General features: G+C 43.4%; 1 protein-coding gene across 3 annotated transcripts in view; it reads left to right on the top strand.

The window, feature by feature from the left end:
* Nucleotides 1–11,947: 11,947 nt before the first annotated feature.
* Nucleotides 11,948–24,468, top strand: part of EP300 (E1A binding protein p300) — a 62,033-nt gene continuing 49,512 nt past the window's right edge. Inside the window, exons 1-2 of one of the 3 annotated variants that reach the window (XM_027680151.1) lie at nt 11,948–12,053; nt 13,041–13,881. In XM_027680151.1, coding sequence (XP_027535952.1) covers nt 13,788–13,881 — 94 coding nt within the window. In that variant the 5' untranslated portion in view covers nt 11,948–12,053; nt 13,041–13,787. Of the gene's footprint in view, nt 13,882–24,468 lie in introns of all 3 variants that reach the window. The other 2 variants (XM_027680152.1, XM_027680150.1) reach the window with 2 other exon arrangements.

The following is a 24,468-nucleotide window of genomic DNA, read 5'->3' as shown; positions in this document are numbered from 1 at the left end:
TGCTGCCAAACAGGCAGCCCAGAAAGGGAATGAGATACAACCATGGAGGAAATAAATGGTTAGAGAGCACCTGGATGATGTAAATGTGTTCAATCTCATTGTGCAGGAGGAATTTCACCCAGCACTAAGTAACAGGAGTGGTTAATTTGGGGAATTTGTGATGGATATGTCAGGGTTCTCCAAGTTTAAAAAAGGGTAAAGGAGTTTCTATCAACAGAAAGGGGAAGACAAGAGGAACCAAGAGAATCACAGACCAGTCAGCTTAACTTAACTCTCTGGAACAAATAATTAATTTATTTGTAAACATCCAGGAGATGGCAATGAGATGAGAAGCAGCCAACTTGGATTAGTGAAGAGCAAGCTATACCAAACCAACCCCCTTTCCTCCCAAAGCAGACGAGCAGCAGAATGTCTGAAGGTGCCACAGCTCAGCTCCAGCCAGGCTTTGGCCCAGACTCATGCAATGTTCCCTTGAACCAAGCAGAGATACACACTGGATGAAATCAGCAGAGGGCCAGTGGCAAAGCCCTGTGCTATTCTGATCTTTAGCAATGATTTATTTTCCAAATGAAAAGCCGTACTGGGCAAGGGTGAGCCGGGATCTGGTCCAGGCACAGGCCTGTACATGGCTTTCACATAAATTATTTGCCTGAAAGAAGAAAGATTAGGTTGGTTAAACCTGCAAATGACCCAAAGCTGCGTCAGGCTGCAAGTAACACAGACAACTCTCCCTAAAAATAATACAAAAGAGGCTTTATAAAATAAAATAAGACATTCAAATTTCAGGTATGCTTACTAATAGCATCTCAGAAAGAGTGAATATACATATAGATGAGATCAGTCAAAATCCTTAGCTACATATCACCTTAAATCAGGAAATTGCTTTCTACCAGAGCACTGTGCAGAGCTCACCTCCTGATTTGTGCTGTCTCTGCAAAAGGGGAACAAGAGCATCTTTTATTTTACATTTTCATTTTTTATTTTTAAGGCCCTCATATTGCTTCAGGCATGCTATAATTCACATTGGTGACAAAGAAACGTGAAAAGGCTTCACCGCATTACGAGCAAGCCTGGAGCCTCCATGAACTGGGAATTCAAATACATTTTGACCCTTGCTTGGACTGGACATTGTGGAATGAGAATAGACCCAAAGTAGAGTCAATGCTGAGGAAACCTGCCAAATACTGGTTAATGTAACAGTGTTTTGTAGGTTTAGGTCAGAAGCCATGAGAGTAAGGAAAAAATTTACCCCAAGTTAGCAACCAAATTGTTTTCCATTAAAAAGTTCACAATATTTTAACTGTAGGAGGAACTGGCACAAGGAAAACGTACCAAAGAGAAAGTTTGCTGAGCAAGATACCAGGTATGTTTCTGAAAGTTGTCAGATTTCCACTGACAGCATGTTATACTCTCTTCACCTCTGCTACAAAACTGACATCTGCCTTACTGCAAGGTTTCCTCCCATACATATCTCTATAATATATTACAGATGAAGGTCTGATCTGGCAAAATTAAAGGTCACTTGCTGGTATGACTTCTCACCACAACTTGTGAGGGACCTGGATGACAGACACCATCCAAAACACCAGGGTTCACAACTGGCCGACAGCCCTACAGTGTGAACCCGAGGCTGATTTAAGTAGAAGTTACACCAGTACAAATGATAACAATGTGGGAAACATGGTATTTGTATCATTCATTCTCCAAAACAAAACCACCAGCATTACCTCTCTGCCTTGCACTGGACAACACATGCAGAGGAAGATAAACTGGACTCGAGCAAAGGCTCTCACCAGGCTGGGCAGGCTGCAGCCTGCTCTAGGGCCATGTCAGGCTCCAGGCTGTGTGGCCAGAGGAAGCCTTCAGTGCTGTCCATAATGAAGAAATATGGACATGAATTAAACTCCTCAAGGAATGATGTAGATGAAATGACATTGTTTATTTTTACCTTTGTTTCAATGGATCAATTCCATCTCTTCTTGTTTTTCTGTTGGTATGAGTGGGGGAACGTGTGCGTTGCTGGGAAAAATACCCTTGGAGGACTACTAAAATTAAGTTGCAAATTAATTGGCAGTCTTTGGAGCTGAAAACAAGATTATGCAGAAATATCTGGGTTTACCTAAGCATCCTTCTGCTTTGGTAGTGGAGGAAAACTGGGCCACTTGTGAAATAGGGCATATGCAGACAATAAATGTTAATACAGTTAAAAGTAGGCTTAAGGAAGATATGTTAAAAGAAAATCATCATGGAGATGTCTGTTACGTTACTTTCCCAAACAGAGCTAAAACAAGATTACCATATGACCTGGGTCATACAGGTTGGCAAAAAAACCCAAAGAAGACTGGACATCCCTCTTCGAAGTGGAAGAGATATTTTCCTCAAAGGAAGGATATATATCTTTATATCTTTTGAAGACCTATGTTCTTTACCCAGGGGGTCACCACATCTGCCAGAAAGCTGGCTGGTGCTTTAGCCTGAAAAGACTCTGCCTCCCCCTTGAAATCTCCCTAGACAAGATTAAATCTAAGTAATTCCTTCAGTGGCAACTTCACCAATTACTTTGATAGATATATAATCTGATGACCAATCATTTGAACCTACTGATTTATTGATTTGATCTTAATCATGATCTCAGTGTGATCACTTAACTGGTCTGCCTTTAATTAGCTTGGTAAAAATAATGAATTAGTCTAGCGATATCCTTGCTCAGGTGTGCCTTCATCTGTTCATCCATTTTAATCACTCCTGCAGGGAATATGCAAGGTAGGTTTATCCTATCAAATAGTCACTGAAGTCACAAACCTGAGGGGAGCAGTAAATTTGGGTAGGGCATATGCCAACAGCTCAGCTCTGCATCTCTCCTGCCAAGACCTCACACACCCTGTGAATAAGATTATTTCCAGGCATGTTTGATCTCCAACATCTCCCAAAGATCCCGCTGCATTGCTGAAAGTGGCAAGGAGGGTTTCGTCTCAGATTTTAAAGGATGTCTTTCTCCATGGTGCACAGCCAAAGAGGAGAGGACAGGGCATCCTGGGCCCTACATCGGATGATTTTTCCTGCCTTAGCCCTCACTTGCGAGTACACAGAGCTCTCTCTGACTCTTTTAAAGTCCTTAGGAAAAAAGTTGCGACTGAAGTAAACTGAAAGTGAGATTTTGAACTGTAAGATTTTGAATAACACATTGCTGGGGTGATAAGCATCCCATCCTGTTTTTTATTTTTTGCATTATCATAGTTCTTGGATACCAGGAGAGATCACACACCCTGTGGGACAGGTACCACACAAAGAGCAAGTGGACTTTTATGTGAGATGGATGTGTGGTGGAAGGAAAGGAGCACTGAAAGGCTCTTCATTTGGTATTTGCACCTAGATACTTAGAAATTTTGAGCAGAAGGGGTGAGACTTCATGTTTGCTGCAGGATGTGAGCGAAGAGAAAGAGAAGGAACTGAGCCAGTGCCCATGGAGTAACCCACCATCACAGCACATGTTCCCCCTGCTCCCAATGCCCAGGTGACTCTTCTTTCAGGATTGATGCTTTCAAATTCAGGTCAAATGCATAACCACAATAGAATCAGCAGCAAAAAAAAAAAAAAAAAAAAAGCAGCACATATTACACAGGCCATCACACTGCAAGTGGGTAAGGGATGCAGCTTTCCTGACCACTCAGTTAACTAATCTTGTTCTTTATGGATATTGCTATCTGTTTAGCTTTGTGAGGAGATCAGAAGACATCATCTGAAATGGCCTAAAAATTACAAACAAGCTCTTAGTTTATTTTTTTTTAACTGGAGAAGCTGTTAGAGGCCTGGTTTGAAGCCAGTTTAAGTGAATGGAAGGATTTATCCAGGCTTTGTTTCCAGGCGTGGTGGTTGTGTCTTTTAAAGTCATTCTTCTGCTTATAACAGGACTTGTCCCTGTCAGATTTTAATCACTTCTTCCTAGATTAGACACTGGGATGGGTGGACGATGGTCCCTGCTGCAGTCGCATACCACTTGTGTGTTCCTGGCGCTCGAAGCCAGGCTGCTTCACTGTTTCCACTGCCGACTGTTTGCAAACCCAGGAGAGGAGCTGGGAATGAACAGAGCAATGCAGAGTCGGGGAGGGAGGGGTTTGGTGGCTGGGCTGGAGTTAGTCACCGCAGACTTCCATTTGCAGATTGTGAGGAAGGACTCAAGCCATTTTAGGCATTTTCTTGGACTTCCTTCTCGGCTTTTAATTGAAATACCCAGAAGGGATGGAGGAATCCACAAGCCCATTTTGCACTGATGTGGGATACTTCTGTGCAAGTACAGACACGCTCGCCCTTCATATCATAATGTCAGACCACTGTAGTTAATTCTTGGCTTAGTTCCTTTGCATGGGAACAGGGAATCTTCCATGTGTCTCACCTTCTGGAAGCTGATGCACTCCTCTGTGAAAGGTGTTTACCATGGTGAAAATAATTTTTAAAGATTTTTCTTGCAGGGGCTAAATATGCTCAGACAGCTTGAAAACTCAAAACAAAACACATTTAATTTCTATACCCCTGAGGTATATAAATATACATATATATTTGTATATATATGTCTATGAGTGCCACAGATAGGAAGACATATGAACTGACAAACTGCAAAATCACAAGTGGCCTGAGACACCCTTGTTTCTTTTCAGCAAGAATTCAGATGCCTACATCTAGCAGAGCAAACAAGAAAAAATTCTGCATAGCTGCCAAGACAACCGGTACATCCAGCTGCCAGACTTTTTGCTATGCTTCTCACTCCAGTGTTCTAAGTTTTGCATCTCCCCTTGCCCAGCAGCACTGTACTTTTTGCTGGAGCAGCTGTTTGGGACATCACTACCAGCATATCCTGGGGCAGACAGGTGGCAGGCATACAAAAGCACATCCAGCATGGCCAAGGCAGAGTCCCTTCTGTCCATTCCCAAACATGGGGGCCAACACTCACTGCACAGGGCAGCAGCAGCAGAAGCCAGGATTTTTTGCAGGGTAGATGTTACAATCCATTTTTCTCCTGCTGAGACAAATGATTTTTTTCTGTCCAGGAGATCTCAGTGCCCTGGTCACACAGAGAAACCTCTCCTATGCTTGGTGCTTGGCCTTTCAGCACCAGGCAGGATGCCCCCGGCCAAGCCCCTTCACATGGGGCCCACACACCTGCACAAAATATTTATTCATCACATTTATGATGGTGAAAGAACCAAAGTTTCTGTCATTTTGTGATGCTGATCGTGCGTCTCACTCTTTTGTGTTTTTCTTTCTTAAAGCTAGTTCTTAATTAGCAACAAAGTTGCAGTCACATAAACACCGAGGAAAGAGGAGTAACATCAACCTTGAAATAGTTACTTTTCTGATCGCTAGAAAAGCTCTCTACCTTCCCCCAAAAGTTAGCTAGATGTTTCTTCAGTTTCTAACAAAGGATAAACAAGTCCTTGCTAAGAAAATATCGTGCCAGCCATGACTTTTGCTTCTCATTGGGGCCTGCTGGTGTATGAAAGTTTTTTAATGACCAGTCCTGCCATCTCAAAAGGCTTTAGTTTTACTCCTAGATGGTTGAACCTGTATTGGGGTGCCTGAGCTGGACCGGGCGACTGGCCTTTCCCTGACATCCCACTGACATCCCTGACATCCCAGGCTGTTTGTGACCATCTCCATGTACTTCATCTGGGATGCACCATGGCACCCCTCTCCCATGTCTGTCCTAAAATCAAAGGGAAGGCATCTGAGATGGCAAAAGAGGTTGGAGTAAATATCACAAGTCAGCTCATAAATCAGCCCTACTCTGCAGAAATGATCTTTCAGGGCTTCAGGCAATGTAGGAGCATGAGGAGGAAAAGCATGCTGCCTGGGGCTGCCACAGCTTCTGCATTCTTACTGCTCTCTTGGTGCCTTTAAAAGCTCAGCACCATCAGGACTGATTCTCCCTTCTCTGAGGCTCCCAGGCCTCATGCACAGGGTGGACATAGCATGAGAACAGAACATCAAGGGTTTCCTGATGTCAGCATCCCTTGCTAGATGAGATCAAAAGGAAAAAAACCTCACAGGCATTGAAACGTGAGTGTTCGCAAGGGAACTTCTGGGAAGAGAAGTGATAAGCCCATATAAATTAGGATGGTAGGGAACTGAGGATTAACCCTATTGTTTCACACAGAGTAGTCGCATTAGAATCAATTGTCTCTTGGTGCTTGTAGTTACTTATTGACTTGTATCTGCGCATGGAAGGAAAGCACTCAGCCCAAAAAGCCAAGAAAGTACAAGGAGAAAAGCAGAAAAAGAAAAAAGAAAAAAAAACAACCAGACCTATATTTCCTGTGGAAATTTTTTCTTCCATGGCAACTGTAAAAACAGCTCAGATTGTGTTGAATAACTAAGTGTATTATCCCATGAACAACAGGGTCCCATTAGCTCCGTCAGAAGGCCAATACCCTCTGTACTGAGAACCTCTTGATTCAGTATATTTCTCTGTCACAGAGTGAATTCCTGCTTGATCCCATTGGAGGAATCACTTTATATCTTGAAGCATAAAACCAATTAAAGCAGAAAAAAATGTTACTTTCCCCCTCTTTGCATTTTGATTGCAGACATCAAACAACACATTGCAGTCCAGCGCATAGAAGAACGCTGCAGCAAGTAAAATAAATAAATTAAGAAATACTGAGTGAAAAAAAAAGCAAAAGAAGGGATTGTATGACAGCAATAAATGTATTCTGTTCCTTATAAGCACATGTGTGGACAGTGGCCTTGTATCTATGGGACAATTCAGGAAACAAATTAATAGATAAGTTTGGGGTTTAAGCTCAGCAGATTTCAGAGCTCATTGTTTATACCTTCTGGGGTGCAATAAAGCTTATCAAGAACTTTTCCATTGGATACAAGAGTCAAAAGAAATAAGAGGAATGTGAACAGCATGCTTCCTCTGGGTTGTTACAATATCTGTAATTCTTTCAGCACAGATTTCTCGTGTTAGCTTAAGCTCAGTCTCACAACGATCATTTTTAGCAGATAATTGTAAATATTTTGCTGAACTGACGGAGTTGCTCAGAAATTTACCATCATTTCACTCTCCACAAGCTCAAAGCACATGGCAAGTTCAAGGGCCCTTAATTAAAAATATTACATTTTCACTATAGAAGCTCTTGCTTGTATCCTGGTAATACTCTGGGATAAAACAACTGCTGATGTAAATGCATTAATTTCAGTGTAATTTCAATGAGAAGCTACAAGAGTCCTACATTTTCATTTAATGATTCGGATATGGTTTCTGTAAGGAGGAAGTAGGATCACCTCCCTGTTACAGAGGGGAAAGCTGAGCCTGAGAAGTGAGAGGCAGCAATTTGGCCAGCCTTCGGTAAAGCCAGGAGAGCACGCAAGCCTCTCACTCCTATTCCACATTTGTGCTTCCAACATGAACTAGATTATGGAAATGATGTATGAAAATATACACATTTCAGAGCATGAGATTCGGCTCTAGATCATCAGACCTCAAAGCTGCAATATTTCCTAGGCAGAGTGTACTTCTGCACCTCTCTTATACTGAGAGGTCAATTTTTGTCTTCTTTTTCTATTTTGCTCATGTAAGGGGAGGACTGCATGGTATGTTTCTTAGGACTATAATGTTGCATTTGCTAATGAAATAAAGTGAGTTTTTTGGGAGAACTTCTTTTAAGCAAAACCATGTGTTCCAGGGAGGAAACATTCTTCTGGTAAACAGCTGAGCCCTTAACATTTAGCAACATAACTCTGTGTTTGCAGCTATTGAAAACTGTGTGACCAAGGAAGCCTGTGTTTCTGGGGCTGAGGACTGAAAGCATTTTGCTTGCTGTCAGAACGCCAGCCCTTTCTTTTATGTATACACTAGATGCAAGAAAGAACCAGTTATTGGATGGTTGCTTCTTATGGTTTTAATAAAATTTGTCTCATATCAAAACGCTGCTGGGTTTTAATGTTGACGCCGCGCTGAGCGATGTTCTCTGCTCCGGCACAGCTGGCTCTTGCTTTCCAGAAATATAGCTGCACCCTGGCATTACTTGCAAAAATTGCACCCCTAAATCATTTCCTCATCCCTCTGACCTGTGCCAGGAAGGACTCTCCACACGCAGATCTCCTCGCTGTTAAGGAGAAGGGGATCATTCCTCCTTTGCGCCCCAGGTGTTGTGTGAGCAGGGAGCTGTAGTGGCAGGAGGCAGCTGGGGAACAGGAGAAGTTACCTGCCAGACATGAGCAGCAGTCCTGGAAAGCTCAGGAAAAAAAAAGATGATACAGCTGGAAACTGCAGGCAGAAACAGGACTGAGAGGATGGGAGTGCCCCATCCCTGGCTCCTGCTTCCCATTCCATGAGTCCATCTCTTTCAGAGACATCTGAAGGGCTGCAGGGCTGCAGGGCAAATCCTGCTGATGGGAAGCGGGGAAGTTTTATTTAGTATAAGTGATTTCCCGAGCAGCATTAGGGAGGGGAGGAGGCTGGTTGGTTGACTTAGATCTTACACTGCTTCTCCGTCCAGCAGCTGGGAGGGCAAGGCCACAGCCCCAGCTCCCTCTGGACAGAGGGAGACAATTTTTCCCGTGCCTGCTCATCTTGCTGAAGCTGGGCTGCTGAGCTCTGGGCATCATGTTGACCTTTGCAGTACAAAGGGATCTTATCTTGTTCTTTGTAGCCCTCAAAGCAGCTTGGCATGGTTACAAATTTCAGTAACTACCAGCTAAGGCCAAACAAGATCCCATGATAAAAGTTCAAGGCTCTGCATTCCTCTTCTTATTGCTTTCCTGAGCAGATTCTCATTTTAATCAGACTTATGGTACTTTCATCCAGTTATCTCAAAGTACATAATGGCTACTTTAATTACTGGCAATAATGAGCTAATCAATTCTTCTAGGTATTATTTTCAAGGGATAAATATTATTATCCTTGCTGTAAGAATGGGGAAATTGAGGCAAAGAGGAGCAGTTTTTGGTAAATAGGTTTGTTTTACTTTTAATAGTATAATAATGTCCTGGTTTTATTTGTATAGGTTTATGTGTTTTTTCCTTAGTATGCTTTGTATTCTATTATTGCTTTCCAGTAATGTTATATGTCATTGTATTGGTAGATAGCACTTAGCAACAGTTGGTTGTGTGCATGTACTGAGGTTCACTTAGGAAAACTGCAGTGATTCCAGGAAACTTAACAGATGCTGAAGGTTTTTTTATCATTTTACATATATATATTTGATTTATCATAACCCTATTTTCCTGGCTTTTCCTTTTTCTTCCTCCTTCTCTTGTTTTTGCTGCCCTCTTTTGCAGAAAAAAACACAAGTAACATTCTTTTCTATTTATTTTCTGTATAATTCAGCTTACGTGTAAATCTCTAATATGGAAAGCTAACTGAATATGTCTAAAGAACTAAAATAACCTGCTGGTTATGAAGCTTGCAAGGAAGAACTATGGCTTTATTAACATATCAGTTAATAACTTCTATCTATAATTAATATTAAGAAGATATATGTTGGTTTGGTAGCATTTACCTAAGAGTTTAAAAGTACCACAGTTCAGGTATGCCTCCCTGAACTCTTTTGAACAGTAAACAGACAAACAGACAAGTAGCCAGATCAGAAGGGTCTGCTGTACCCAAAAAAAAAAAAAGAAAGAAAGAAAAGAAAAAGAGGACTTCATTTTGTTTGTCAGTTCGATTTTGGTGAAAATACTTGCTATATAAAACTAAGCACATATGTAGGTATTTGTACGATCGAGACTTTAGATAGGAGCAAGTGTCATGAAACTCTTATTTGAAACATCCACTTTGCTCCAAACTTCTTGTTTAGTAAGGGCCTGACTTCTAAAGGCATTTAGGTGTTTATATGCATCTGGGTGTCTTTATAAAGCCAGCACTAATTCCTTATTGAACTGTGGACTAAGGGCCTCCAGAGAGTCTGAGAACCTTATATAGACTTACTTCAGTCAACTTTTAATTCTAAAGAGACTAAAAAAAAAAGTTATAATTAGTCTCAGATGTGTTAAAAAAGTGCTTCACAAACAAGGGAAACAGTCAATCTGAAAAAATTTTTTTTTTGAGGTAACATAAGACTTCTGTAATTGGAATATTTGGGAAATTTAGTAGCAATAAGAGGCAAAAAACCTGTGAGAACCACAACATTGTTTCCAAGGTGTCACTGTTAAATTTAGCACTTTTAGCCCTGATAGCTTTAGTTCTGAGGCTTTCTGCTCTACAGATTCTTTTCCTGTGGCTTATTTGTCTTTGCAAGGGTCCCTCCACCTCTCGTGTAAAAGATACGGATTTGTGCACTGCCTATGGCTCCAAGACTTTTCTGGAAGAGTAATGCAGTCTTTAAGCACTTTTGGAGTGGCTTGTGTTTTCCCTCTTGTGCGGGGGGAAGCAACAACAATCTTTCTTGAAATAAAGCCCAAACAAGGGAAGCTGAAGAGTGGGAGTATGTGAGGGAGCTGGAGGATAACTGTTACAGGGCTGTGAATCTCCACTCGTGCCTGGTAGGCTCCTCTTGTAGCCTGCAGTATTTATTCTGTCTATGTAGTCTAGGCTCTTCCCAAATACCTGCTTCGGTTCTTACGCAGATTGCGGAGGGTTCTGCCCTGAGGCCGAACGGCACAGGGAAGTGCTCCCCGCAAATGTCCGGTTTGGATCAAAACCTCCTGCTTTTTCCATTAAAAACACACGCGTGCCTGCATTTCCCTTCCACTCCTATCCTGTAATGGTGTGCGGCCCGACGGAGTCCGAACGCACGAAAGGGAAATGCCGGGATGGGGCATTTCCTCACGGATGAGTCCTCTGAGATTTGAGGAGAACTCTTGGCGGGTCCGTAGCCCCTGGGGCGGCTCAGGGGCCGGGAGGGCTGAGGAGGGACCGCGCCGGTGTCACCTGTCCCTGCCCACGGCCCCTGGCAGGGGTGGGAGCACTGCCAGGGCGCTGCGGTGCCTGGTACCGCGCCCTGCGCCCTCCACGGCACTCCCGGGGGTCTGTCAGAGCGCGGGTGGGTTTAATTACCCTCTGGCATGAAGCGTGGGGTTTGGGGTTTTTTTGTTTATTTTTCGTTACGCCGATCTGAGCCTGCGGAAGCTCTGGGCACTCCTGGGCCGGGCAGTACAGAGCGCCCCCAGATTAAGAGGAATTTCTTCACAGAAAGGGTAGTTAGACATTGGAATGGGCTGCTCAGGGAGGTGGCGGAGTCACCGTCCCTGGAGGTGTTTAAGGAAAGACTGGACGTGGCACTCAAGTGTCTGCATGACATGGTGGTGTTCGGTGGCGGGTTGTACTGGATGATCTCAGAGGTCTTTTTCAACCCGACCGGAATCGACTCTGTGATTCCGTCGTCTCGCACGGAATCTCGGGGGCCCTCGGGGTGCGGGCGCCCCTCCCCAGCCGCGCTCCTCCCAGGCCGGGGGGTGCCGGCCCGGGCTGCCATGTCTGTGGCGCAGCACAGCCCGGGACCGGCGGGAGGAGCGCCCCGCCCGCCGGCGCCGCGGGGAACCGGCCAGGCGCCGACAGCCGCGAGGGAGGGAGGGAAGAAGGGAGGGCGGCGGGAGAGCCCCACTCCGCCCGCCCGGCGCCACAGCCCACCGAGCCGGGCACGAGCACTGCCGGGAACCTCCCCGCCGCCCCAGGCCGCAGGGGCCGCACTCCCCCAGCCGCCGCCGCGCACTTTTGGGCCGACAGAAAAGGGCGTGCGGGGCGGGGCAGGAAGAGGGAGCCTTTTTTTTTTTTTTTTTTTAAGGAAACCCCCCTTCGCCTTTAAGGGGCGGGGCCAGCGGAGTTTGCGGAAGAGCCCGGCGAGAGGCGGGCGCTGATTGGCTGAGCGCGGTCTCGTGACGACGGCCGGGGCGGTCCCACCCCCCGCCCCGCCGGCCCCCCGCCTGCCATTGTGTGCGCGAGCGCCGCCGGGCCCCGCCCCCCACCTGATCACGCCCCTCCAGCCGCCGGCCCCGCCCCCGCGGTGGCCCCGCCCCCGCGGTCTCTTGGCTCATTTCCGGCCGCCGCCGCCGCCGCTTCCCTCCGAGGGCTCGGGAGAGCGAAGGAACAACAGCCGCCATTTTGTTTGTGTGTGAGCGACGGAGGGAGGAGGAGGGAGCGAGAGGCCGAGCCGGACGGGGCGAGCCAGGGGGAGGGCAGCGCACAGAGACCCAGGGGCTCGGATAGGGGACGGGGAGAGAAGCGAGGAGTCCAGACGCCCCCCACCCCCCACCCCAGCCTGCCCGTCCCCTCGCTATTCCCCTCTCTCTCTGTTTCCTTTTCTCTCTTCTCCTTTTCCCGGAATTCTCTCTCGCCGCGCTGCCCCGCGCCCCCGCTTTGCCCGCTCCGCACACACGCCCCCAGAGCGCCAGGCAGGGGCAGTAGGGAGCCTGCGCTCGGCCCCCGCGCTGCCGCCGTCCCGCCCCGGCGCCCCCCCCGCCGGGCAGCGCTGGGACCCCCTCCCCTGCCTGGCCATTCCGGGGCGAGTCCCCCGGCCTTCCCTGACGTGCTTTTTTTCCTGTTTTATTATTTTAATTTTACCCCCCGCTCCTCTTCTCGGAGGGGTCGCTGATCGGCCTCCCCTCCCACCCCGACTACCAACCTCTTCGCTCCTTTCCCCACCCTCGCAGAGGCGAAGGGGGAGTCCCCGCCGCGCCCGAGCAGCGGCCGAGGGTTTCCTCCCTCGCTCATCGCGCCCCGCATCGCCCGTGGGTCTGCGGGAGCAGAGACGGGCAGCCCCCTCCCTGCCACCATCCTCGGCCGCCCGAGAGGGGGGAAGGTAGGCAGAGAGGGCGGGAGGGGCCGGCTTCCTCCTCCTCCTCCTCCTGCCGCTGCTGTGGGATCGGCCTCTCTGCCTGCGCCGGAGGGGGGGGCAACCTGCTACTGCGAGCGAGAGAAAGAGGAAGGGGAAAGAAGAGAAGAAGAGGGGGGGCAGAGAGGGTGTTGAAACCCGCCCCCCACCTTCCCATCCCGCGATCGGTGCTGCCTCCATAGCACAACAACCCCTCCTCCTTCCCTGCACAACAAGATGTGAAGCGGAGACTCCTGGGACTTATCCTCACCCTCCTCATCCTTACAGCTCCCCTTTCTGCAGCCATTAGCGACGGGCAAGGAAGAAGCGAGTGGAACTGGGGACCCCGAGCACGCCGTGCCACTTCCCCCGCCGCCTCCCCCCCAGCCCTGTCGCTGGCGGTGGGTATTTTTTCGCAGGGTGGTGTTGGAGGGGGAAGGAGCCGCTGCTAGAGGACGGTGATCTTTTTTTCTTTTTTCCTCCTCCTCTCCCCTCCTTCGCTCGCCTCCTTGTGGCGATGAGGAGGAGGAGGACGGCTCCGAGGAGGAAGAGGCTGATGGCGGCGGTGAGGAGGCAGCAGGAGGAGGAGACCCCCCGAAGGATGAAGATGATGATGGTGGCGGCGGCGAGGAAGCACCAGCAGCACAACAGCCGGGATTAATTTTACTAAAAAAAAAAAAAACAAAAAAAAAACAACCATCAGCCGTCTTTTTTTTTTCTTCTTTTTTAATTTTTTTTTTTTTTGCGGGGGCTTTACCTGCTCTTCCCATCTTCGCTCAGCCCTTTCGCCTGGGGGAAGAGGCCTCAACCCCCGCCCCGGCTCCCACCTCTCCCTGCTTCTCCGCTGCCGCCCTCCCAGAGCCCGAGGAGCAGAAAAAAGGGGAACTTGGCCCCCCTCCTCCGCCAGATCCTCCTTGATCGCTCTCGGCGTTATTGTTGTTCTTCAGCTGACTCGGGGCCCCAGAAGAACGTGAAGGTTTCGGGGTTCACCCCCCACAGTCTCTCTGCTCTGGGTGATTGTCTAAAAAATTAAAAATGGCCGAGAATGTGGTGGAGCCGGGCCCGCCTTCAGCCAAGCGGCCTAAACTCTCCTCACCGGCGCTCTCCGTGTCCGCCAGCGACGGCACAGGTCAGTCTCGGGGGCCCGGGCCCTCCCCAGCTCTCGGTGCCGCAATTACTGTCCTTTTCTCCCCTCTTCTCCCTAAATCTCCTCCTCCCTTTTGCTGCTGTTCACTCGAGCCTGCCTTCTTCCTTCCCGTCTGTCTCCTGTTTTCACTCCGTTTGAACCTATTGGCGTTAATGGCTTAGGAAGGGTGTTCGGATGTTTCTGCCCTTCTGGTTTTTTGGAAGTGATTGAAAGCAAAGCTTTCAATTTATTGTGCTTTTGATCAGCTGCAGATAAGACTTACCAGTTCGTCATTTTCGTGTCTTTCACAATAGTAGTTATTACCGAGCTCCTTGCTAAGCATAATGCCAGTTTATTTAATGCCAGTTGCAGAAATACGAAATGGTGCTAAAGACGATGCTTTTGTGCACTTTATTGCTGAACTACATGTGTACAGGCAAATGTGTTTTGTTTCTTATTTTATTTTGCGTATACAGGGGATTTTTTTACGTCTTGTTTAGAAATGAGATTTATTTATGTGCTAGTTTTCTTTTTTCTTCTTACGTGCAGTCTGCTTATTTGATTTACTTTTTGCAATTCATTATTCTTCCTTGCAAAAGGGTATCTAAATACTGCTTTTCTGATTCAAATAGACCATCCACTTTAGATAAAAAACCAGCTAAAACCAAAATCCAGATGCCATACTTGTGGCATAAGATTTATTGAGATTCTTATCTCCTTAAAGATGAAATGTTATTTCACCTTATTTGCATTAAGAATCAATATGGAGTGTAGTTCATCTTGCATCTCCCGTTTCTTTGCTGCGAGACCAAAATGTCTGAAATTCCCCTGTAGACTTAAGAGCTGCGAAGATAAAGGGGCATCTCTGCAGTCCTGCACAGGTCTTTGGTGATGCTGCAAAGGCAAGCTAGAGGTTGGAAATTTTAGGTGTCCCAATCCCTTGCAAATATAAACTGGTTGTACTGGGAGGGGGGGGAGTAACAAAGGGCTGTTCAGCTTTTTAATGCTTCCTGTGAAGCAAGTGAGTATTTGGTGACATTTTGCTGTGAGAATACTCTGTTACCTGTCCCACAGGAGTTTCTTTGAACTCACATTAGATCTTCTTAGCCTATGGGATATGGAGGATGCCTCCTCCTGCCAGACTGGTGAGTGGTGGCATTTCTGAAGCCACCAGAGCTCTTGTTCTATGCAGTTAAAAGCTGGCAAGAAAAAGGAAGAGTTGGGGGTTTTTTTGTTTGGTTGGGTTTGTGGGTTTTTTTGTAAAAAGCTCCTTTTTTGACAGTAAACAGCAGTAACTGGTTTCTGGTTGAGCAGTGGATGTGATTCTACTTGGAATCATCTCCAAAACTTTGATTTTGCCTTTCCTATTCTTGGTGAATGACGTACTAGTTTTGAAAAGTTTGTAACTTGTAGTGCCTATTAGATACAGGCAATATTATGTTGTAATTGGAGGACATGACTATTCCTAATATCAACAGGTCTCTAGTAAGAGAGTAGAAGAGCATTGGAGAAGCTACTCTTTAACTAGAGCTACTTATTGGTTTTCTTCATGCTAGACTTGGAAACCAGTAATTAAGTCAGTAGTAACCATTTTTAATTTGTCTTGACAGTGGTTATTTTGCTTCTTTTAGAGAGGTGAAATATGAATGTTTCGTGAGAGAAGTTCTGATACTTGAAATATATGAAAGTTAAAGACCTCTTGTGATTCAGATGAACATCCATATCTAAGTTAAGATGTTTGTGATCAAATAAGGACTGGATAATTTGTGTGTGTATTTCAGTTTAACAGGTGCAGACTTTCGCCGAATACTTAGTCTTTTAATTGTTAACTTCCTGGGCAGCTTAATAAATGAACTTCTTAGAGTTTTGGTGAAGCACTAGGGATTGGACAGTTTCAGTAGTGCACAAATGTGATATTTTTTTCCCCAACGTGACTGAGACTGTCATCACCTGATAGCTATGCAGAGGTTTATAGTGGTGCAAACACTTTATGTATGCTACATAAAAACTGTTAAAGTAGTCTGTCTATTCTGGCTTTTTTTCATTGTTGTTGCCAACTAATTAGCTGAATATGTGACAGTTCCACTTTCTGGGTTTTTTTTAATATGACATCATATCTGTTTCTCTAAATAAAATCCAACCTATGAGCTAATGAATGTGTTTGAGGGTTATATTTTTTCGTTTGCTGCTTGAGAGGCTGCAGTTTGTTTTGTCGTACTTCTGCTGTTGTGGGAAACTGCTTTGAAGATGACTTTTTTTTTAACCTATCTATTGGTTAAATTTGCTTTGAAATAGTGCAAGCAGCTGTCATTAAGTAAATTCCACTTATAGAATCTGTTTTATTGTCCCCACTCCTCAGTTAATTATAGAAAATAAATAACATGGTGCTTATGTACTTACTCAAGCACTCTTTTTAAAACTGTTAGATTCTCAGCATCATTAGAGGGAAGGAGAAAGGCAGGAAACTTGCACTGTTAATGGAACTTTTTCCAGCACATGTGCCTAGTGGACCTTTGAGTGTGTTTTTTGCTGTTAGCTTTTTGGCTCATTTCTTACTCTGAAATGCTGTTTTAGCTTGTTAGATACCTAAAAATGATGACTGACTCCTGTTAATTTATTCCCAAACTCGCAGATGTTAAGTGTATTTATATTGAAGACTAAGAGGAGTCTCTAATTCACTCATGCTTTCACTGTAGACCTGGATGATACTCTTATTCTGGGCCCAGAATGTACAACTTAAATGTTTGGTGGCATTTTTCTGAAAAGAAATCAGCAAAGGTTGTCCTAATGTGCTTGATTTATTGGCAGCAGCCAAATATTTCTGTATTTCCCACTGTCATTACAGTACTGCACCTTCTTCTGTCTTGGAAGCCTTACATGGTTCATGTGTTCCCTGCACAGAATTTTCTTTGCTGTAGAACATCCTGTATTAGTGTAGTTTTGAGTTGCTTTGTTAATGCCAATTCCTTCTTTAGGAGGTAAGAGTAACATAAACTTACAGGGAAAGTGAAATATTTGTAGCAAATCTTGTAATAAACATTTTGAAGTAATTTAGAAAGTCTTGGTATAGGCAGTGTCCTGTAGTATATTAGAATTTTTGAATGGCCTCATTTTTGCTTTCATGTTGTGTAGCTCTAGAATAATTTCAGGGGCAGGACTGTGCAGGATTTCATTAAACTGCCAGAGGTTTTTCAACAACTTTTTTTTTTCTATTTAAATGTTACATTTGTTGCAAAGAAGAATGGTAATTATCCATATATCTTGTCCAGCCGTTAAGTTTTCCCAGGGCCATTACAACTGCACAGTGGTACCATCTTTTGGTGGCAACAGTATCCTAGTTTGGGATGTGACTGTGGGTGCTGGTACAGCTCTTCAGCATGGTTACATTGATGTAAGTACTTGGCCGGTGTCGCTCATTTTGCTCGCTTTTCCTTACTGGTAGCAACACGGTTTTGATATGTTGCACCTATGCTAACAGACTTTCCTAAATATTGTATTATCAAACTGGTGTATACTAGTCCCCCCCAGTATTGTAGAATAATTTGATTGGGTCCTGAGGAGTTATCTCCTGGAGTAAAATGAGTGAAAGTCCTTCATAAAGATACGTTTTTGACTGGATGTGTTAAACCACTGTTGTTGGTTTCTCGGGGCAGGGGGGAGAGAGGGGCTTTTTATTTGTGAACCCCTCAACATTTCCTGCAGTAGTGTGGGAGTGCTGAAATTGCTATGTACAGATTTCTATGTGGTATATTCAGGATGGTGGAGTTTAATCATCTTTTACAGCACCCCCCCCACACACACACACTGCCCCTCCCCCTTAGAAGTAACCTGTTTTCTGTGATCTGGGAAAGTGTTTTAGGCTCAGGGTTCAGAACTGCTGTGTTTCCTCACAGAGTAAAGATGGAGTATACTCCCTGCTTGCAGCATGTTTGTATGGTATCATGTGTTTAGGTTGGTAGATCAGAAAATAGGATTTTAAGTGCTTGGTGTTTTGGGCTTGCTCTGACATTGGAAGTCAGTTTTCTTCAATTACTTGGCGTGTGTGTTATATCAGAGATCAGAGAATGTATTTGTGGTATGTGCCTTAGCGTCCTTCACTTTACTACATCCAGAAGTCATGTTTTTCTGCGTAATAGCACATCTTCAATCTGCTTTGCAGTTCCCATCTTTTGTTAAGTATGTATGTTCCTTTTTTTCAGGAACTGTTTCTGACCTGTAAAGTTTTACTTTCCCTCACATCAAAGGTCTAAGGTTTGTAACGAAACCTCTTCTGAACTACTGCAATTTTGACTGATACTCAGCTTTCATTTGTTCCAAATGGATCAGGATGCTTCATTTCTCAAAATGAGTTGTATTAATCTTGTCTCGCTGCCCTTTTCAATTCTATTTCCAGACAGCTATGTGTTTTTTCCTAGTGTTTGTATATACTACAATTAAAATTAATTACTTTTCACAAATCGATTTTCTGGCTATCGTTTAGGACCAAGTCATTAGCTGCATTTAACTTACAGCCATCAGTTAAATGTTTTCATCCCTTGTTGTTAAAAACCACATTTTTTTGGTATTTTTGCCCTAAAATATGGTTTGATGGATGGCGTATACTGTAAATCAAGTATTGCAGTGCTGGATGCTTGCGTGGCAAAAATGGATGTCTTTGCTAAGCAGGCTCTTGAAGTAACTGCATTAGGAATAAATGTAAGAGTTCAAGCCTGGGAAATTTTCTTTAAAAAGTAAACCAATCATTTATATGATGCTTAGTGAGTTTTTAAAAAAATCTTTCAGACTTTTGAACCTCGTAGATTTCCAAACTACTTTGTCTATTCTTCTGTGTCTTTCCCCAAGTGGATTGTGTGTGTGTCTCTGACATAGGTAGGTACTTCTTCTGAGCAGTGTTAAAGGTACTTAATTTTTTTAAAAAGAAATATTCACTGCAACAAGAGGACCATCCATACTGTGATGTAAAAGTGAATCTTGAGCACTTACAAATAAAAGACCTAAGAGACTAGAAAACCAGTTTACAATTGCAATTTAAAAATATATTCACGAGTTTCATATTGCAGGAAAAAACTTGTATTGTTGAACTTGTGAATTTAAATCCTAGATTAAAAAAAAAACAAACTAATTTTTGCATCTTGTTCCTCTCAGTCCTAGAGCAGGTCTTGGATTGAGTGTAAAGGGCCCCTAGTTCAGGTTATTGGTCAGTTGTGCATTTGCAGAAAACTAAATTTTATCTGGGAAGGGTCTGTCAGACTCTAGGGTTTAGTATATGTTTTTAGGGGATGTGGGTTTCAGAAGGTACTGGGGATAAATGCTGAACTTCTACTGTAGGAATTCTGATTTCTTCTATGTTTACAACTTGGAGAAAATTACTTTGTCATTAAATTTCAGTTTTGTATGATTTAGTGTGTATTTCCTCTGTAGGCTACTTGATCATCTCCACTGTGCCATCTTAGTGTCTTGCTTGGCTGCCTTAGCAGGAGCAGCCTTTCAGTGCTTGTTCCAACAATGCAATGATACTACTTCAGCCTTTCTTATCACCTGAACTAGTGTTCCTTCTGAGAGGGTTTGCCCCAAAGTCATTTGGATTTATTATTTGATGAGTGGAGTAATTTTGCTGTGTAGATTTCATTGACAAATAAACAATGCACACCTGTCCTCCCAGGATTTAGCTTTTCTGTCTTTACTTAAACTGTAGCAGCAGGCTGAAGTAAAATACATCTGTCTCTGCATATGGTGGTATGCCTGACAAAAAACTTCAGTGGGTGCACTGAATTTGTAGAACTTCAAGTAGAAGTTGAACGGCAGATATCCTCTCCCTGAAGAGTAAGTGACATATCTGACAACAGTGTGAACTCAAATCATAGTAACTTGTGGTTCAGTTGATGATATCAGGTGTGTTTACAGGAACAGCAAGGACATAAAATCATGGTTCAACCTAGGATTTTCGTTAAAAAGTGCAAGTTGGGTATAGGACCTTCAAAACCAGTGCAGGTTATTTTCTGTTATTTGTTGTTGTGAGACGGGGCAGATAAAGATTTTGCTTTTTTCCATTTGATGGTGTGAAACACCTCTGTACTGCACCTTTTGTTGCATTTCACTAGAGTTTTAAAGGTATCTGTTTGTTTGCAGAATCATGATTTACTATTTCTTGCTTTGTAGAACTCCTAAATACCAGTAAGTAGGTAGTTTTTCTCTTTTTAAGTGAGATTGTTACAAACTCTCACTGTTAATGAACTAAAATTTCATTTTCAGAGTTTTTTTTTTTTTTTTTTTTCAGAATTATATTAAAAAGTAAAATTCTGGCAAAATGGTGGTGTACGGCTTGCTCGGTAGAAATTTTGCTGAAGCTAAACTGCCTTTTATATATTCCTGGATATAATTTCAGGAAATCTCGGGAATTACTGGTTTAAGATAATGAAGTCTGATCTGCTGACTTATTGTTTTTTTGTTTCTTGTATATTTTTTTGTACATAACTTCAGCATTGCGCTTTGCTTTTACTCCGGAGTAATGTTGAATGAACTCAAGTCGGTAGTACTCAGAAAACTGACTTTTTGGTAATTGTATATGCATGTTGCATCATTTCAAAGTAGTTGTTAATTTGACAATGGAATGAACTTTACTCTTTTCTTGAAGCTGGTATGTAATGACTTCAGAAATGAAACTGATTCATTGTGTTCATGCCCGTAAGGGTGTTCCCTTCCTATCTGCACGTACCCATTTTTTGTCCACGAGCACAGCAGACCAGCAGGGCTTCTCTAGCTTTCCAGACTTGTGGGCATGGTCACCCACAATTTATCAGCCCCACAGCTGAAATGCCATTCTTACTGTTAAACAGTGCCACAGACCAGTGATAGGCAACTTAAGGTGGTCTCATGGGAATTTCAATGGCATACACAGGATAGTGTTTGGAATAAGAATACTTAGAGACTTTTGACTAAAGGTAACCCAATGAAATTTATGCAAGAAGCAACATGTTCCCAAGGAAAGTAACTGTGTGACTTGAGCATTTTGGAATTAAAGTGTCAAAATTTCATCTTATTTCATATAATATGCTGAGCTGGAAATGACCCATCAGGATCATCAAGTCACACTCCTGGCCCTGTGCAGGTCATCCCAAGAGTCACGCCATGTGCCTGAGAGTATTGTCCAAATGCTTCTTGAACTCTGTCAGGCTCAGTGCTGTGACCACTTCCCTGGGGAGCCTGTTCCATTGCTCTGCCACCCTCTGGGTGAAAAACCTTTTCCTGATATCTAACCTAAGCTTCCCCTGACTCAGCTTCATGCTGTTTCCTTGAGTCCTGATGCTGGTCATGAGAGTGGAGAGATTGGTACCTGCCCCTCTGCTTCCCCTCATGAAGATATTGATGTCCCTTCATTTTTAATCAATTTAATAGATTAATTTAAATTAATTCTACATTTTAAGTTAGGGAAAGCATAGTTAAGTTAGGGAGAGCTTGTGTTGCCATTGGATAATTGTGGCTTCATAGAGGATCTACATGAAAAGCCACCTCTTTAATGGTAAGAATAAATCTGACCTCCAAAACACTGTATAGCAAAGTTCCTACCCAGGTTGGTGTGAGAGACTCTTAGAGTTTTAACTTCTTTCTTGGACATGTGGGGTTTTGTTTGGTTGGGGTTTTTTTGTTTTTGTTTTAACTTCCCTTATAAAACTGCCTGAATCAAGCTTAATTTTCTGGCATTGCAGAGGCCTTGGGAATTGATGACTTTATTAGCACTTAGTTTCAAGTCTGTGCTTCACCTTTGCGTCTGCATTTTCATGGGTACTTAAGGATTATCCTTTGAGGTTGTGTCTCCTTATCTTGTTCTGCCTTTTTTGGTTTTATGTTTTGAGTTCTGGGGGTTTTTTGTGGACATGTCAGACAGTACATTTTAGGGCTGTAATGCTGGTGCTTGACTGCAAGCTTGAGTGGTTGATTTCTCTGGAATACTGGTTGTATTCTCTGGGTGCTTTCTCTGTTACATCTAGGCCCTTTTGAGTTCTGGATAGCTTTTGTATCACCATGCAGAGAAGATACTGACCTCAGCACCTTATTGTTATTCTTTGTCTGAAAGAACAGCAAAGGTATCATGTTTTCTGTGTGGTCCAACTTGTCTGTGGCTCCTGTCAATCCTGTCACATGCATGCTTTGTATTCAGTGTCCTGTATTAAGGCTTGTTCACTTTTTTCATTGTGAACACAATGACTGTGATATAATTTGATCCACTGATGATAGGTTTCTGGGCTCCAGAAACATTTGTGCAAAAAGGTGCCCGTTCAACAGCTTTCTAATTTGATATGTCTCTGTTCAGAATATAATATAATAAGTGGGATGCAGGGACAGGAACTGTAAAATTTCCTACTTCTGTAAGGTCAGAAACTAGGTAAGCTCTGGAGTCAGTAGTTGTCTGACATATCTGCCGTGCAGGGTTCTGGAGGTGTCACTGTTCGCACATGATACTGTTTCTTCAGATTATACCCACTCTTCTCCAGACTGAATGCTCAAATGTGGAGTCATAAGAGTAAAGTGTTGCTATTTTGTTGCATGTGGGCAAGTTCCTAGGAAACAGGTTTTGTTCACTGCAACCTATTTGCTAGAACCAGATAGTCTCTATATTGATAGAAATTCCTGTTTTATTCTGAAAGGTGAATAAAGATCTCTCTTAATCCAAACATGAGGAAATTACTGAATCCTGACTGTAGGCTAGAAATCATGCAAAAGAAACTAGTATGTGCCACCTGAACCTTTGTGTTGATTTCTTTGCTAGGTAGTTAGTGTTGATATATTTTCCTTGCTTTATAAGCCTTGTCAGAAATCTCTACTTTGCCTTGCATGCTTGGAGAGCAGTTACATCACTGGTGCTGCCGTGTGCTCTTGCAGTAAAATTAACCTGAAATAACTAATTTGAAAATTGATCACTTGATAAGGCACTGAAGCCTTGTTGACTTAAGGACTTTGGTTGCACACTCTGCATATGTATTAGTTTAAAGTCCATTTTGGTGCCAGGTGGGTTTTCAACCCAGGCTGGCAGTTTCCTTGCATGTTGCACATTAGACATTGTCAAAGGCCTACTTCTTAGGTGTAGGACCCAAAATCAAGAAAACAATCCATAGTATACAATGGAAGTCAATACACTGATTTTTGAAGTTGCTTTCTCACAGTTTAGGGCACAGTTCATATTACTTAATCCAGTCTAACTGGACTACCATTGAAAGAAGTGGACCTGCTCCTTCTACTGTCTTTTCTGACCCACTTTCTCACTAGAGATCTAATGTAGTCAGGGCAAGTCAGGCCAGTTTCTTGACATTACAAAAAAAAAAAAAAAACCTGCTTAAGTGTTCAGTAGTGGTACAGTTCCTAAAAGGAATATGCCCTTGCATGTTGAGACTACCTCAGGTTAAGACTTTTTGATCTACTACTTAGATGTTGGGTTTTGGAGGTGCTTTTGTTTTCTTTTCTTTGACTCTTAGGTGGCAGTAGCAATCTATTCTGTATGTTCTTGTTACTTGTGGGAAGAAATACACTAATAAAACCATAAATAGCATAATGGGGAATCACTATGTTACTCTACTGAGATCAAGATCTAGCTCTACCACTTACTGCCAGTGTGTGACTGGATGTTTTTGAGCTGTTAGGCCAGGTATTGTCTGTTTTGTTACATTCCAATTTTTCGGTGTCTGATTATACCCCAAGATTTCTAGAGATTGAGTCAGGTAGACAAACCTTTGCAGGACTAACTAATCTTCCTCTTTTGCCTTCCCACAGGCTTTATTTTGTTAGTGAGAAATCTGTGTGTGTCCTTAATGAAACACTGCAAGGCTAGCAGTGGGCTCAGTGTACCGGAAAGTCAATCAGTTCTGTGGATATTTATCACCACTGGGTTAAGCTATGCCTTTGGCTCTTGTGTGTGTGTATGTGCTGTTATTTTCACATAGGCTGTGACCTGTCTGGCCCAGCCTTGTCGGTTTTTGGATTGGTCGTAGGTAGAACTCTACAGTGGCCTTTAGGGTACCCGTTCAACCTCGAAGACTGAAATAGACCGCAACTGTTGTTAGATGTACACAAGGTCTTATTGATATTTATGGTCTTTTGAGACTGTTTGTGTTTCAGTCCTGTATCTGAAAATTCTGCCTCTCAGCAGTTGACTAAAAATGTAATTTTCATAGCTGACCAGACAACTGAAAGTTTATTCTAGTTTTGTTGTTTATCTGCTGTCTAAAGAAGACTTTGAAGTTTTGTTTTTTGGAAAAGACTTCTAAAAAGGGCAAACTCACACCAGAATGTTGCATTCTTGGTACTTAACTACTTACAGTTTTGGCTTGTAGCTGATACTGTTCTTTTATGATGAATCTTCTGTCATATATTCTCTAAGATTAAAAATTCTAACAAGTTAGTCTTATATGGAAAGAACATATTAAAATTTTTGATGTAAAGAACTAATCCAATTTGGATTATTTCACAACCATTCAGGTTGGGGGTGAGGGTTTTTTTTAGTGTAACTGGTGATGTCTTGTGTTGAGACATGAATAAAAAAAAACCATTTTGTGTTTTTGACATTTTTCTTCCTGTTCACTGACTGTCACAGGCTTA

The sequence above is a fragment of the Neopelma chrysocephalum genome, unplaced genomic scaffold (assembly GCF_003984885.1).
Source record: "Neopelma chrysocephalum unplaced genomic scaffold, ASM398488v2 Primary Assembly neopelma1_59, whole genome shotgun sequence".
NCBI lineage: Eukaryota > Metazoa > Chordata > Aves > Passeriformes > Pipridae > Neopelma > Neopelma chrysocephalum.
This window is presented reverse-complemented; position numbering and strand designations above follow the sequence as displayed.